The sequence below is a fragment of the Monodelphis domestica genome, chromosome 3 (assembly GCF_027887165.1).
Source record: "Monodelphis domestica isolate mMonDom1 chromosome 3, mMonDom1.pri, whole genome shotgun sequence".
NCBI lineage: Eukaryota > Metazoa > Chordata > Mammalia > Didelphimorphia > Didelphidae > Monodelphis > Monodelphis domestica.
Genome location: NC_077229.1, coordinates 84,475,402 through 84,491,995, shown reverse-complemented (window position 1 = coordinate 84,491,995; position 16,594 = coordinate 84,475,402). Strand labels below are relative to the sequence as shown.

Below are 16,594 nucleotides of genomic sequence, written 5' to 3'. Positions count from 1 at the left end.
GTGCCAGCTACTGTGCTAAGCACTTTACAAATATTACTACCTAATTCACACAACATTCCTGAGACTTAGATGCTGTTACAATGTCCATTTTACAGTTGAAGAAACTGAGACAAAGATTAAATGACTTGCCTAAGACCACACAGCCAGTGAGTATCTGATGCTAGATTTGAACTCTGGTCTTCCTGACTCCAACACCAGTGCTCTAATTCTGCCTCTAATAGATAGCCCAGGCTATTATTTAGATTGGTGATTCTAAACTAATCCTTATTCTTCCTGGTTATCAGAAAGGAGAGGTAAAGAATGCCAGAGATTAAATGAAGAATGTTGTGTGGATTCTGGAGAGTTCAGGTACATCATGGAATTTTCCTGTATGTCTGTGTTTATGTTTCCCTATGCTATGTCTCCCTCAGGAGAGTCACATGCAGTGGGATGTAATGGAAGTATCTGGAGGTCTTCAAACAGACATATACTTCCAGCAATAATGATTCCATTCAGCTCTCCCTATTCTCTTGAACATGCTTGGGGCAAAAGCCATGGGATGCTGGCAGTCAAGAACCATGGGACCTGACACTCATCTTCTGCAGGAACTGCCTCACAATTCACAACTGAGCTCTCCAGGATTAGCTCAATGATTCAATAGGGGATGCCTGCTCTGAAAGAACCAGCCTTGTGTCTCTATACCACTGGTCCAATTCTCTGGGTATCAATACTTCTTTTTAGAACCCTTTCCCGGGGCCCCAGGATTTCTAACTTTTGCTGTTTTCTGAATTTCCCTAATCCTTAAACCCCAAATCATGATGCCCAAACTTTCTGGCCCCTTGCTTTCTTGGCTTCCTGGGTTCTGAGAACAGCCTCATCTAATCCCTAATTCCCTGTCCCCTATGGAGATGAGGGAATCTTAGATTTTATAGTTGGACAGAATCTTAGCCTAACCTCTTCATTTTAAAGGAGAGGAAACCAAGGCCAAGAGAATATAAATGATAGAGCCAAGATCTGAACTGAAGTCCTCATACTGGATGGGCAGTACTCTACCCACTGTCCTGAACTTCCATACCATGGCCCCATATGGGAATCAAATAATTTTTTCAGAATATTCCAAAACTGATTTAGAGATTTCTCTCACCTCAGTTCTTTGCCTCAAGCTCATTGATTCATTCTTTTTTCCCCTCCTTCTTACAAAAAGGAATATAGAAGAGAAACCTGACTGGTGGGTGGAAAAGAATATTTGGCTAGAGTACTGGGGTTCAAGGCCCAATTCAACCACACACTCTAACTTGTGTGACCTTGGGCAGTACTTAACCTCAATTTCTTTACCTATAAAATTGAAGGGAGTGTTTGGCCTAGACTACCTTTAAGGTTCTTTTTAGCTCTCAATCTAATAAACTCTTTTTTTTTATTAAAACCCTTACCTTCTGTCTTAGATTCAATACTGTGTATTGGCTCCAAGGCAGAAGAGTGGTAAGGGCTAGGCAATGGGGGTCAAGTGACTTGCCCAGGGTCACACAGCTAAGGAAGTGTCTGAGGCCAGATTTGAACCTAGGACCTCCCATCTCTAGGTCTGGTTCTCAATCCACTGAGCTACCCAGCTGCCCCCCTAATAAACTCTTAAAAGAGTTTTCACCATCTTAGAAAGATTGGAATTCATCCCAGCACACATCATCCCCCAGATTTGTGGAAGACAACCTCATTTTTAGTTTGGCTCCTCATCTCTCCATTGCAGTTCCCTAACGACAGTGCATCCAGCTATTTGTCATTTCTCACAAATTCTATGATTAAGTAGGCTGCTTCTACAGGTTGGCTTCCCAGGCACCCCAAACTTTAGATGAGGAATGATGTTAAAACAGCAGTTAGAAGATTCCTCACAGATCACCTAACCAAATCTTCCACCTAGGAGAGATATCCCTTCTACAGTATCTCTGAAAAGTAATTATTCAGCCACTCCTTGAAATTTTCCAATAATGAGAAGCTGGTTACCATTCAATCTGACCACCTCAATTTTGGTTAGCTCTGATTCTTAGAATGTTTTTCATATAATGAACTGGAATCTTCCTCTCTACTCCTACTTCTGACCTCTTGGGCTAAGCAGAATGAATTTAAACCCTTAAAATACTTGAGGGGAATTACTGTGTCTCCTCAAAGCTTTTACTTCTCTAGGCAAAACATCCCTAGTTCCTTTATTATATCAAATCTTTTCTTCATCTTGGTTGCTCCACTTTGAATGGGTCCTGGCTTATCAATGACCTTATTAAAAAGTGGTACCCCAAACCTTAAAGATTGGGAATTAAGAAGATTGAGGATTTGGGCAGCTTCATTAGGGTGTGAAAGATAACATAGTGGAAAGAATAAACTGAGGGAAAGAGAACCAGGAAGAGAGGAAAATCAAAAAGGGTTGAGTTTTGTTCAGGGCTAGATACAACAACGATACTAAATGATGGGGGAAGGCATGATTATTCAACTTTTCTATGATTCTGGATGAGATTGCTGATGAGAGCAATGAAGACAACTGTGGGCAAGGCATAGATGATGGTGATAATAAAATTTATGAATTTATAAATATAAATATCCCAGAATCTCCTGATGTCAAGGAGAGGGAAGATGTTAGGAGTGAGGCTGAAGGGGAGGATGACAAGGGTGGGGATGGGAGAAAGGTAGACAATGGGAAAGGTAGAGAAGATAAGGATGGAAGAGGCTGAGGAGATGATAAAGTTCTGCACATGAAACATTTAATAAATGTTTATTAAATTTAAATTTTGAAGACCTGACTGATAGAAGTCATTCGAGTGAGCAGGCTCTTAAGACTGTCTGTGAACTGCTAAATTTCAAGATTCTTGGCCTCAGTGCTCCTAGTTTTGCCATTCTTCCCCCAGGCGGTAGGTCCTGGGTGAGCCTTGTTTGGGTGGTGGCAAGAGCCTGCCTGTCTGGGCATTTAGCCGAGTTTCCTTATTCAGGCCCCTGTATAGGGAGTTTCCTTTTCTCTCCACTAGTACAAAAGGAAGTCAGGAAGAGCATTAAAGTCACTGGCAGTCAAGGTGACAGCCAGCCTAATATAGACTGGACTCTCTCCTCGCAACACAAGGCATATTTCTTCTGCAGTGTGGCCAAAGGTGAGACACAGAAAAAGGAGGGAATTTGATGATGCACCTGTGACCTGGGTTGTCTCCAACACCAAATACCTAGGCTCAGGACCAGGACTGAAGCCTCCTTTTTCCTTCCCCAAGACCATCTTCTTCCTGACCCATCTCTGTGGGGCTGCTGCTCTCAGAGTAGGTAAGTGAAGCCCTCCATACCGGGATTTGCTCAAGGGATTCTTTCCTCTTGACCTATTTCTTCTCTGCTCCTTCTTCTCCCTTCTGGGAAAAGCATCCTTGTCTGATGGGACTAAAACCAGGTCAGAGCAAGTCATTCATTCATTCAAGAACTATGTACTTACCCATGGGCTCCTCTGGGCAGGGCCCCGTGCTGGGTCCTATGGGAGATTCAGAGGAAAAGTACGCAGTCTTTTCTTTACACAAAGATGTAAGATTAATCTGCAAATTACTACAATACAAAATTGCCTGAGAGGGACAATGTGTCCTGGGGGTTTAGAGAGTGTCCTAGGGGTTCAGATCATTCAGGAGTCCCAACCAGAGGAGTCAGGAAGGTTTCTGGGGCAGATGACATTTGAACTGGGACTCCAAAATTTCAGTAAATAGATGTGATGGAGAAGGCGTCGTGACAATGGATTGAAAATAGAATCATAATCATGAGTCAAAGCTATAGGTGGGAATTTGAAAGCAAGTGTGTGTCCCCTGAGGCAGAGAAAGCTAAGGTTGTGTGGACTTGGAAGAGCTTCGAAATGAGTCAATGTGGCTCTGAACCCCAAAATGGCTCTTTCCATCTTTCCTGATAGTCCCATCTTTTATTTCTCCCTCTTCTTGCCCACAATGTACCTTTTTAAGCTGCTTCCCTTGCTATATTCATGTATTCATGGTCTTTACTCATTTGGGTTTTTAGCCTTCCTGGCATTATTCTCTCAGGACTGTATCCATTGTCTCTATATTTTTTAGCCCTGTTTCTACATTCCCTCTCTGTGCAAGCTCTCCAATGAGGCCAAGCTGACCTTCTTGCTCTTCTTCACACAAGTAACTCTCCACCTATTTCCCCTGTGTCTTTGCAGTGGCAGATCCCATGCCCGAATGCCTTTTCCCCGATCACCAGTCAGTCAACAAGCATTTGTTAAGCATTTTCTAGGTGCTACACTGTGCTAAGTGCAAGACTTATAAAGAAAGAAAAAATGTGGTCCCTGGGGAAGCTAAGTGACCCGTGGTTAGCCAGTCCTGGAAATAGGAGATCCTGAGTTCAAATATGACCTCAGATTCTTCCTAAATATTTAACCTTGGGCAAGTCAACCCCAATTGCCTAGTCCATATGGCTCTTCTACCTTGGAATCCATATTTGCTATCAATTCTAAGATAGAAGATAAAAGTGTGTTGGTTTGTTTTTTAAATGTGGTCCTTGCACTCAAGGAACTCACAATCTCATAGGGGAGACAACATGCAAAAACTGTATATACAAAAATATGGAGAAGATAAATAGAGGGAAGGCACTCACAGTAAAGGGGACAGGGTGGAGTTGGGGACTGGCAAAGATGCACAGATTTCAGATGAGTCGTGAAGGAAACCAAGGAAACCAGAAGGCAGAGGTGAGAACAGAACACTTTCTAGGAACAGAGGATAGTCTAGAAATGGAAAGTCAGGATTGAGGAAAAGCAAGAAAATCATTGTTACTAGATCCTAGAATATGTGACGGGAAATAAAAAAGAAGCCTGGAAATGTAGGAAGGGATCAGCTTGTGAAGGGTATTAAAAGACAAAGAGAATTTTCTATTTGATCCTGAAAGCAATAAGGAAGTCACTGGAGTTTTTTTGTGGAGCAGGGTGCCATGGTAAGACCTGCACTTTAGGAAAGTCATTTTGGTAACTGCCATCTCTTGGAAGCCCTTGTTTCCTTCAAAACTCTCCCCAAGCACCATTCTCTATTTGCAGCCTTTGGTGATCTCTGCTTTGGTAATCCCTCCCAGCTGCCAAGGTCTTCCCTTCAAAATGTATCTTCTATTTACTTTGTATAAGGGCACCTAGTTAGTACAGGGGATTGAGCATTGGGCTTGGCGTCAAGAAAATTCATCTTCATGAGTTCAAATCCAGCTCTAGACACTTACTAGCTATGTGGCCCTGGGCAAGTCACTCAACTCTGTTTGCCTCAGTTACCTAGTCTGTAAAATGAGCCAGAGAAGGAAATGGTAAACTCCTCCAGTATCTCTGCCAAGAAAACCCCAAATGAGGTCATAAAGAGGCAGACATGGCTGAAAAACAACTAAGCAATAGCAAAAATTATTTTGTACACTCATATAGGTACCCATTGTTGTCCTTCCAACCCAACACACCTCCCCAAATATATGCACTTTGACAACAGAATTTTGACTTTTTATACCCACTGCCTAGTGCAGAGCCTGCTTGTTTTAGTTATTATAGAGCTCATTGTTTGGTCAATCGATTCATTCTTTCACCTCTCCTTGTTTTTGTTTCTTAAGGCCTCCTCCCTAAGCCTTGCTTTCCCCATCTGTAAAATGAAGAAGACAGAAACTAAGTAATTTCTAAGGTCTTTTCCTGTCTTACCTCCTCTACTATCTTTCTTGGCTTTCTTCAAGTTTCAACTCAAATTCCAACTTTTACAAGAAGTCTTTGACAATTCCTTCTTTCTCCTCTGGGATAGTGTCTTTCCCATGAAATTACCTTCCATTTTCACTATATCTATCTTGGATGTGCACATTTGTTTGCATGTAACCTTCCCCATTAGAATTTGAGCTCCTTGCAGGCAGCAGGGATCATGTTTTTTTGTCTTTCTTTTCAAACCCCAGAGATTGGCACCCAAAAGCACAAAATGCTTCTTGACTTGACTCTTCCAGCTCTAAATGTTTGACTCTAAAAAATCTGTCACTTGTCAGGCATTTTTTTCTGTAATGTAGAAAAAGAGATAATAGATATAGCATCAAAATTGGAAGGGATATGAGAGATGGTTTGTTTCAGACAAATGAGCAAACTGAAGACAAGAGAAATGAAAGGATTTGCCTAAAATCACATACAAAATCTGGCATCACTGGACTCTTGACTCCGAGCCCTGTTCCCTCCACATTACACTGTATATGATCTCTACTAAAAAAAAGTGGAAGAGGGGAAATGTGTTAATACATGTAATAAGATTGAGGGTTCAAGTCTCTTTGTGGTCACCAAAAATGTGAGATTAAAATTAACATCCAATAACTCCAAGTATTATATTTTATAAAATTTATTAATACTCACTTGAAGTAGAAGAAAGTAAAAACTTTCTTCTGAGTAAAGAGAAGTTTATCCTGATCCAGTTGGGGAAGAGAAGAAGAAAGAGAGCCCCAAGGGATGGGTTTCCTGAAACTTTATGTACAAAATACAAGGACATAACATGGGAATGAAAGAGGAATTCTGGGAAACAGTCTTTTAGGGTAACAAAATTCTAATTACACAATGGTAAATAAAAAATTTCAACAATTTTTTTTAAAAAGAGGAGAAAAGGACTTTCACATCAACTCAACTTCCCTGTTGAATGCAATGCGAAACATTTCCAGTCTCTGTATCCTATATCTGCATCCTTCCCCCAATTCCTCTGTACCAGCTCCATTTCCTTGCTTTTTCTTTCAAGATCCAACCTAAGGCCAAGGACAAGAGTGAGAAGAGACATGAGCTCAGAGTCTGAGTATACTTCAGATCAGGTGGGTTCATTCAGGGTGTAAGAATGGACAAGTCATAGTTCATAAAATGAGGTTGATGGTGGGGAGGGCCTGGGATTTGTGGTGAAGAGATGGGAAGAAAGTAGGAATTCCATTGAGGATGGGGAGTGGAGATGAAGGCAAAGCCAATAAGTCTGCCCAGGAGGAAAAAGGTGCCTGGGCCTATCGTGCCCTTGACTCCTGACCTGGTCTGGGCCCTAGGATGTTTACAACATGTCAGATGCCCGTCTGGCTCTGACCCTGTGTATCACCAAGAACCGAGCTGGATCAGAAACTGATGTGCAAGCCCTAGAGAAAATGTTCAAGGCCCTGAACTTTAAGAACACAGTGAGGAGGAATATTCCAGCTAAGGTATGGCACCATTCCCAATACTTCCCTTCCCCAAAGGTTCTGGTGAGGGATGGTTCCAACCCAAGTGGGGGGGGGGGGTCTAGATTCCTCTTCTCCCTTCCTCAGACACTCACTTGGGTGGTTTCTGAGCTATCTTAACCCTTTAACCCTCTGGACCTGTCTCAGGCAAGAACTCTAGACTTGAGTATCTTTTGACAGGGTTTCTGGGAGGAATTGGAAAAGTTCAGAGATGACATGGACCAGATGAAAGACCCAGTGAGCTGCTGCTTTGTAGTGCTCATGGCCCATGGTGAGGAAGGCATATTGCAAGGGGTTGATGGCAATACCATTCGACTGGATGAACTCTTTTGTATGCTCACCAACAAGAACTGCCGGGCCCTACGGGGCAAGCCAAAGGTGTTCATTGTACAAGCCTGCAGAGGAGGTAAGCAAAGGAAAATGAGGAAGAAGAAGAGGAGGAGGAGGAGGAGGCAGAATTTCTCTAACCTGCTCAGCTCAGCATGAAGCCCAGAGCTTAGGACCCAGCATAGCAAAGAGTTCAACAGAGCCCAACCCAGTGCCCAGAACCCAAAGAGTCCAGTGCCCATAGCTAAGAGCCCCGACTTGGAACACAGAGATTTTAGAAATCTCTGCACTAAGAATCCAGGTTAGTTCAGATCCTAGAATCCAAAGAATCCAGAGAACACAAAGTCCAACCTATATGACCCAGCACAGCCCCAAACCCAGCATTTGTTCCCACATCCTACTTTCCCCATTCTCAGGTATTCTCACATAATTGAGCCCTATTAGGACTAAAATGTTTTCCTACCTCACTCTTTGTTTTGAAAATGATGTCTCCACATGTATTTTTTAGATCAGAAAGATCCTGGTGAAGTGGTGAAGCCAACTTCATCTGGAGGAGATGTCCTCTTGGCAAAAGAACGACCTCCCAAACTCCCAACTTTCTCAGATTCTCTGCATGTCTATGCCACAGTGGAAGGTAGGGATTGCCCATCTTCTCCCTGGAAATTCTCCTTCCCTACCTTCCCTATCCATAACCTTTCTCATTTCTTCCTTTGTGGCCCTCCTGTGCCTCCCCAACTTCCTACCCATGAGCCTCTCCCCCAATCATGGACAATTCTATTGTTCCCCTATATTTTTCCTCTAAGATCCAATATCTCCTTCATACAATCCACTTTCTAGGGCTTGTTCCTGCTTATAATACAAATGGTCTTCTTGGCTTTCCCAGGGTACATTGCCTACCGGCATGAAGAAGATGGTTCCTTTTTCATCCAGACCCTGGTGGATGTGTTTACTAACATGAAAGGCAACATCCTGGATCTCCTAACTGAGGTAAGAGGCAGAGGAATGGATGAATCCCAAAGCTTTCCTTCTTACAGGCCCTTTCTTTTGAGACTTTCATCTTTCAGACCAGAAATCCTGTCCCTCTGAGGCTAGGGAACATGAAAAAGAATGGGATGCTGGACAGAGGAGGATGGGAGAAAGAAGAAAAGGGAAATAAGAAAGAGCACTAGAGCTGGACCTCAGATCCCAATTATGTAACTTCTAGCTATGTGACTTTGGGCAAGTCACATTTTTGGTCCTCAATTTATTTATCTCTAAAATGGAGATACTGCACTAGATATGCTCTCTGACATTCAGCTATAAATGCTATGATTCCATCAATGAATAGCTTTCCCAACTCTACCTCCCTCCTTGTAAGAATTCATCCATGTCCTCAGTCTTCAGCTCTTTCCTCCCCAACCTCTATCCCCTCCAACTCCAACCTTCCCTTCCTCTTTTTCATCTTGATATCCAAAAGCTTCCAGCCATGTCAGTCCACTGTTCAAGAATTCAATCAATCCAACTCAATAAATATTTTGTTAAGTGCCTACTATGTGCCAGGAACTGTGCTAAGCCCTGGAGATACAAAAAAAAAAAGACAAAAGACAGTACTTGCCTTCAAAGAGCTCACAATCTACTCAGGGAGACAACATGCAAACAAATATATACAAAGTTAGCTCTATTCAGGATAAATAGAAATAATTAACAGAAGGAAGACACTAAAATTAAGAGGAGTTGGGAAAGGTTTCATGTAGAAGATGGGATTATATCTGGGACTTAAAGGAATCCAGGGAAGTCAATCGTTGGAGTGGAGGGAGAAGTACTCCAGACATGGGACACAGTCAGAGAGAGAATGCCCAGAGCCAAGAGACAGAGTGACTTACTCATGAAACAGCCAGGAGGCCAATGACACTGTGTCACTAGATCAGAGAGTACATGTTGGGAAATAACATGGAAGAGCACTGGACAAGTAGAGGGGGCTTTGGTGGCTCCCTTTTGCCTTTAGAATAGAACACAGGGCAGTTAGGTGTCACAATGGATAAAGTGCTAGGCCTGGAGTCAGGAAGTCCCAATTTCAAATTCAGCCTCAGACACTTCTTAGCTGTGTGACCCTGGGCAAGTTATTTAACTTTTTTTTTTTGCCTCTGTTCCCTCATCTGTCAAATGAGTTGGAGAAGGAAATGACAAACCACTCCAGTTTATTTGCCAAGAAAATCTCAAAAGGGGTCATGAAGAGTCAATCAGAGCTGAAAACTAATGGACAACCAAATAGAGGGCAGACTCCTCGATTTCACATTTAAAACCTTTTATAATCTGGCTCCAATGTATTTTTCAAGGTGGATTATGCATGATTTCCCCTCAACAACTTGAGGCTCTAACCAGATTGCTCTACTCTACCATTCCCTATATTTGAGAGCCTACATCCTACCTAGGTACATTCACATGGGCTGTTCTCCCTTCTCAGTTCCACCTCTAGAACCTAGCTCTCTCCCAAACTCAGCTCCAGTACCTCCTCCTTCAAGAGACCTCTCTCTAGTTAATGTCCCTAGCTCAAATCACTGTATAATTATCTATTTAGACATCTTTGAAGATACCCAATCCTCATATTGTAGGATGTGTTTCCTGAGGAATTATCCCCTTTTTGTCTTTGAATCTCTAATACCTCCTAGCAAGCATATGTTTAATAAATGCTTGTTGATTGGTTAATTCAACCTCCTTCTGTCTTCCTCACCTTAATTTTTCCATTCTTTTTTCTTCTTTTCTTTCTTCCCTTCTCTTCCTTTCCCTCTCCCTTTCTTCTTCCCTCCTCTCTTCTTCTTCCTTCCTTTCTCTTTCTTCCTCCCTATTCCTCCTCTCCTGTCCCTACCTCAGAATCCTTTCAGCTAATGACTTTCCCTGGCAGACAGACCTGGAACTCTCCCTTCATAAACTCTAGTCTCTCCCCACCTCTGCTGCCATCTCTCCATCCAATAAAGTAGAAGCCCCCTTCATGGTAGTCTAAGCCAGGACCACACTGAGGAGTTTAGGGGAAAGGCAACCTTTACTTCCCCGCCCCCCATTATGTACATTGTGAGTGCCTCTGACATTCCCAGGGTCTTACTTGGATAGAGGTCCTGCCAACAGCCCTAGTAATGGCCACTCCCCAACAAGACCAACAAGAGAGACTGAGACTCATCTTGAATTTCCATGTCCATACAGGTGACTCGGCGCATGGCTGATGCTGAACTGATGGAAGAAGGCAAGCCTAGGAAAGTGAACCCTGAAGTCCAGAGCACTCTCCGAAAACTGTTGTATCTTCAATAATGGGAGGGATCTTGGATGAGGGATCTTAACCTTCTGTACTCCATTGGTCTTAATTAGGCTGACCATCACTGACCTATACTTATAGACCCTCTCCAGTTTGTGGCCAAATGACACAGCCTTCAAGTACCCAGAGTCACCCTTTTGCCACAGAAAAGCATCAGAATGGATTCATCTTCCTAAAACGTGGCATTTATCAAGTCAAACTCCCAACTGGCATTCAAGGCTTTCCACAATCTGATCCTATACTCCATCTGCAACCTTATTTTCTCCCTCTACTTCAATTAGACTGGTCTCTTTACCCCTCCACATCACACTTACTTCTTCCCTCTGTCTCCCTGACCACCACATTCCTGCCCCCTCCCATACCCCAGATCAAGTAGGCTAGTTGCTTCAGTGTGCATACTGGAACTCCATAGGCAAATGTAACCTCCTCAAAGGCAGACTTTTCTTTCTTGACTTTGTACCCCCAGTGCCTAGCACAGAATGCGGCACACATAAGGTGCCTAATAAATGCTTGTTAAGAAGAATTATCTATCTTCCAAGGCCCAGCTCAGGCCCCACCTCCTCAGAGCCTTTCCTGATTGCTCCAGTCCATGTTGATCTTGCCTCTTTTGACTTAATACACAATCTGTCCCATATACCCAGCATTATACGCTTGCTTCTATGCTGTCTAGAATTGTTTCCTGTGTGAATCCTATCACTAATAGAGAAGATGATAACTTATTTCTAGAGCAGTAATGATTTCATTAAATGCTTTCATTAAATGACTGAATATTGGACCTGAAGCTGAGTGAAACTTTTACCCCAATCCCATCCCTCTTCCAAACTTCCCTGGAGGGCATCATCATCCTTCCAGACACTAAAATTTGTACCTTTGGTATCATCTTCACTCTACTTCATCCTCTGCATCCAAAAAAGAATAGCCAAATTCCATCATTTCTACATCAAAACATTTCTCATATCTGACTTTTCACTACTCACATAGCTACCATCTTAGTTCAGGCTCTCATTACCTCTCAAGTGGAACAGTAATCTCCAAACTGGCAATTCTGCCCCAGGTCTATTCTCTTTCCAACACAAACTCTGCACAGCTGCCAAAATTTTTTTCTTTAAGCTCAGACCTGATCCGGTCACTCCCCTGCTAGGAGAGGCAGATAGATAGTCGAGTGGACAGCTCACTAGACCTAGAGTCAGAAAGACCTGAGTTCAAATTCTGATTCTATTGTGTGACTGTGGACAAGTTACAACCTCTATTTGTCTCAGTTTCCTCAATTATAAAATGGGAATAATAATAGTATCTACCTCCCAGGATTGTTGAGAGGACCAAATAAACTAAAAGCTCTCAGAGCAGTGTTTGGTATTTGGTAACTACTTAATAAATGCTTCCTCTGCTTGGCATTTAAAGCTCCTTATAACATGGCCCCAACCCTTCCAGCTTTATTATAGATTAGTCTCCTTCTTATACTCTACAGACCTGACTTTGTTTGCTGTATCTTGTACCCAACACTCTATCCCTGCCTTTATCCTCACTGTCTCCCATGCCAAGAATGCATATCATCCTCATCCCCACCTTGTAAAAATCCCTTATTTCCAGGGAAGGTAGGTGGCTTCATAGATTGATAGCCAGTCCTAGAGATGAGAAGTCCTGAGTTCAAATCTGGCCTCAGATACTTCCTAACTGTGTCATTTGACCAGTCTTATCAATCCTCTGTCTTGGAATCAATATACAATATTGATTCTAATATAGAAGGTAAGGGGGTTTTATTTTTTTAACCTTCTTTAATTCAAGACCCAACTCAAACTACACTTTATAAATCTTGCTAATACTCATAACTCTATAATGCCCTCCATCCCTAAACTATCTTATTTCACTATCTTCTATTTATTTGGTATTTGGTCTGTATCTACTTGTATGTGTACAAATTGTCTCCCAGTCAGAATGGAAGTTCCTTAAGAACAGACATTGTTTCATTTTTTGTCTCTGTATCCCTAGTGCCTGCTTCACTTCTGATCTGGACAGTCATTCCTCTTTAGGTAACTTTGTGGTCTACCATTCCTTACAGCTCACCATATTGGTGCTGAAGTTAGTCTAGACCCCACCAACTAGCACAGCAAACTAAAGCCCAAATAATTCTTCAGACTCAGACTTCCTGAGAGCCAGGGCTATAGATACACACCTTTCTCCCTACCAAGTATCTGCCTCTCCTAGAGGGGGAGTGGCATGATCAGATCTGAACTTAAGGGAGCCAATCTCATCTGGTCTCCAAAACCAAGCAGGAATAGGCTTGGTTAGTTGGGTAGGTGACTGTCTGGGAATATTAGGTATTATAACCTTTTTTCTTTTCTTCTTTCTTTCCTTTTTCTTTCTTCTTCCCTTTCTTATTTCTTTTTTTTTTTTGAGAGAACATTTGGATAATAGATATAAATCAGTCTTGATGTCAGAAGAGCTCACTTTGTCAAGACCTCCCATATTGACCATATGACCCTGGGCAAGTCCCTTACTCTCAATGCTATAGGAATCTCAAGACTAAAAGTTTCAGAGAAGGTTTTGGCTTATGTTGGAAAGGGGAGCATCTCCATCTGTGAATTCCCTATACTAATGAAAACAAAGGATCAATCCTTATCCCCAGTGCCTGGCATAAAGAAGTACTGGGCACTAAATAAAAGCTTATTGATTTTTTGCTCCTTCCTCATAAGATTTTATAAAAGAGCTAATATTCTAACTAAGTATGACCTTTGGAAGTCATTTTTCTCCTTTTGGCAAATGTCAAGGGTTTACTGACTAAGGTAGCTTTCTATGTTCTTATTATCCTTTTTTGGGTATCATTTTAATCAGTGAAACTTTACTAATGGCATTAATTGTAATCTATATCAGTGTCATTTCTACTATCTATTTCTCTTTTTTCATTATCAGTCAATAAAAAAATATTTCTAAGTACCTTCTATGTGCCAGTCTGGGGACACACACACACACACACACACACACACACACACACACACACACACAGAGAGAGAGGGAGAGAGAGAGAGAGAGAGAGAGCAAAAGGCAGTCCCTACCCTCAAGGAATTTACAATTTAATTTATTTATTTATTTAAATAGTAGATTGAATTGCATAGCTTTTGAAATGCATGTCATCTTTTACTTATTATTCTTTCTAGCTTTTTACTAATTCTGATCTAATAATAATAATAATAACTAGTGCTTATATAACATTTTAAAATTTGAAAATTACTCTATCCTAGCAGATAGATATTCCTATTATACTCATTTTCCAAAGGAGCAAATAGAATTTGTGACTTGCTCAGAGTTATACAGCATCACCCACTATTGCACACGTAGGTCACAAGCAAAGCTTCAACCGTAATTGGTAGACGTAAAAGTGGAGGAAGGCCCAGGAAGTGACACAAAAGAAAGTGTCTTTTAAAGGGAGTTAAAACTTCAACTTCTGGAATTCTGAGTTCGAGTTGGAGGCTGGTGAAGAATCTGCTAACTGGCCCTGAGACACTGTACTTGGTGAGACTGATCTTAAATCTCTCCCTCTGGACTGACACATGGTGAGTGAAAAAGGCTGACTCCTTTCCTGGATTTTCTAAAGAGACCTTTCCTCTTAAGAGAGGCTCCCTGCATCCCCAAGTCCTCATCTCAAAGCTGAGGCCTCTCAGGCTAAGGACTAAGCTCCACTGCCTGGGTATAGCCAGGAGTAGGAGCAAAATACGTAGTGCTTAGGCTAGATATCTTACCCTATCCTCTCTCTGATTTCTTACTTCAATCTTTCTATATTTTTTAAATATATAAATCTCTTTGGAATTAATTAAATTCCTGGCAACCCTGTTCTTAATAATTCAGTCCAACCTTTTATTTAAAAAAAAAAAAACCTTTCTCCCCCTTACAGTAGTTAGTAGGTAGCTGAGGCTGAATTTGAATTTAGGTCTTCCTGACTTCAGATTCAGCACTCTATCATCTATCCTATTTAGCTGCCTCACCTTTATTCTGACCAATCAGGGGACAGACTGTGCACAGACAACCGACTCAAGGGTAACTCATAATCACAAGGAATCTTTCCCTGTATGTTAATGTCATTTTTACTTTTTCTGATGTTATTTAATATTCATCATGTTTGGCAACAAGGTCACATGAAATAAAAATGCTGGCTCATATTCAGCAGGCAGACCATTAAAATATCTTTTACACGTGAATTAACTGCTGAGACACATTTCGCACATCTTGTGTTTGGGCAATTGATTTTTTGGATGCAAGTATAGGACTTTATATTTATCCTCATTAAATTCCATATTATCATATTAGCCTATCTTTCTAGCTTGTCAAAATATTTCTGTAACTGGTCCTGTCTTCCAACATATGGTATTTATTTCAGATTATCTATAAATGTGATTAGAGTCCCATGAAAGACTTCATCTAAGTCTCATGAGGTTCTAGGAAGCCAGGTGGATTTAAAATTAGAGGGCCTAGGTTCAAATAACAGTCCTACCATTTACTACCCTACTTAAAAACCTTGGGGAAATTACCCCCACTTTCCTCAGCTGTGAAATGGGAGACAGGAATTACTCTACAAACTGAACTCTAAACTCCATTCTAGCTCTAAATCGAATGTTCTTTTTTTTGAATTGGAAAAAAAGAGTCCAAGCACACTCCACTCTAACTCTCTCCATGATATCAATCTATTAATCATGAATTTTTGGAGCTAGTTTCAGATGGAAAGGAATTCTTTGGAAATACCAGGAAAGGTTAACTCCCACAACATACTCATTATCTTTGGAACAAGGATTTTAGTTTAGTGAGAGTTGCAAATGATTAGCTCTTTTTTCCCCCTAGACCAATGGGTATCAATGGTCAAGAACAATTGGACCCTGTAGCACAGGAGAATGAAACCTATGCAAGGAATGATTGACAGGGTGCAGAATTCTCCCAGGGCTGTCAGGATTCCAAACTGTTGAAGGATCAATACCCTAACTGTCCCTTGGGACCTGGGAGAAGGAGGTATAATTTTGAATCATCTTGAGTTCATCCATCACACAACAATCCCTGAGCATCTTCTAGCTGTGGTGGCAGAATTTGCTACAACCCTTGAAATTGTAGCATCCAAACGTGGCAGGCTGCATTGAGATTCCTACATAGAGTTCTTCCCATTCCCCCCCCCTTCTCTGGCAGAGAGATGCAGTAGCCACTGAAGCTAGAAAACATTTTTTTTTCCTTGGGGAATAGGGAACCCAGGAATATTTTCCTTGAAGAGATAACATTCTTCATTCTCCTGCCCACACTATAGCTCTCAAAATGCTCTGGGGCTCCTCCAGGGAAGGGAAAGTGATCTTCTGGACAAGTGGTGAGTCATTGTGGCTTCAACTGAGATGTAATTCTGTAAATTGGCAAGAACACTCAGATGCCTCTAGGGCAAGCACCGCTCTAACAAAGCTGCTGGTTAAATGACAAAAAGGGATTAATACCTGGGATAAAGAGTTGTTCACAAAGATTTCTAGAATCCCAGTTTTAGAGCCCAAAGGCTCCAAATGTTAGAATGCATTAAGATCTTGGATTGGGGGTGGGAAAAAGAGAGGAGGGAGGGTGCAGTTGAGTGGCTCAGTGGATTGAGAGTCAGGCCCATAGATAGGAGGTCCTAGGTTCAAATATTACCTCAGAAACTTCCTAGCTGTGGGACCCTGGGCAAGTCACTTGACCCCCATTGCCTAGCCCTTGCTGCTCTTCTTCCTTAGAACCAATACACAGTAATGATTCTAAGGCAGATTCTAAGGCAGAAGGTAAGAGTTTAAAAAAAATCTTTGGACATAAAATACAGGATAT

General features: G+C 41.7%; 1 protein-coding gene across 2 annotated transcripts; it reads left to right on the top strand.

Annotated features, from left to right (window-relative positions):
• Positions 1-2,984: 2,984 nt before the first annotated feature.
• On the top strand, positions 2,985-13,714 carry CASP14 (caspase 14). 2 transcript variants are annotated; one of them, XM_007489669.3, is made up of 7 exons: positions 2,985-3,267; positions 6,711-6,780; positions 7,000-7,149; positions 7,348-7,573; positions 8,003-8,128; positions 8,378-8,481; positions 10,672-13,714. In XM_007489669.3, exons 2-7 carry the CDS (start codon positions 6,748-6,750, stop codon positions 10,774-10,776), a joined length of 744 nt encoding a protein of 247 aa, XP_007489731.1. In that variant the 5' UTR covers positions 2,985-3,267; positions 6,711-6,747; the 3' UTR covers positions 10,777-13,714. The 2 variants fall into 2 exon arrangements, with proteins under 2 accessions (XP_007489731.1, NP_001087242.1); NM_001093773.1 differs by lacking the exon at positions 2,985-3,267 and having other exon boundaries at positions 6,748-6,780; positions 10,672-10,776.
• The last annotated feature ends 2,880 nt before the right edge of the window (positions 13,715-16,594 follow it).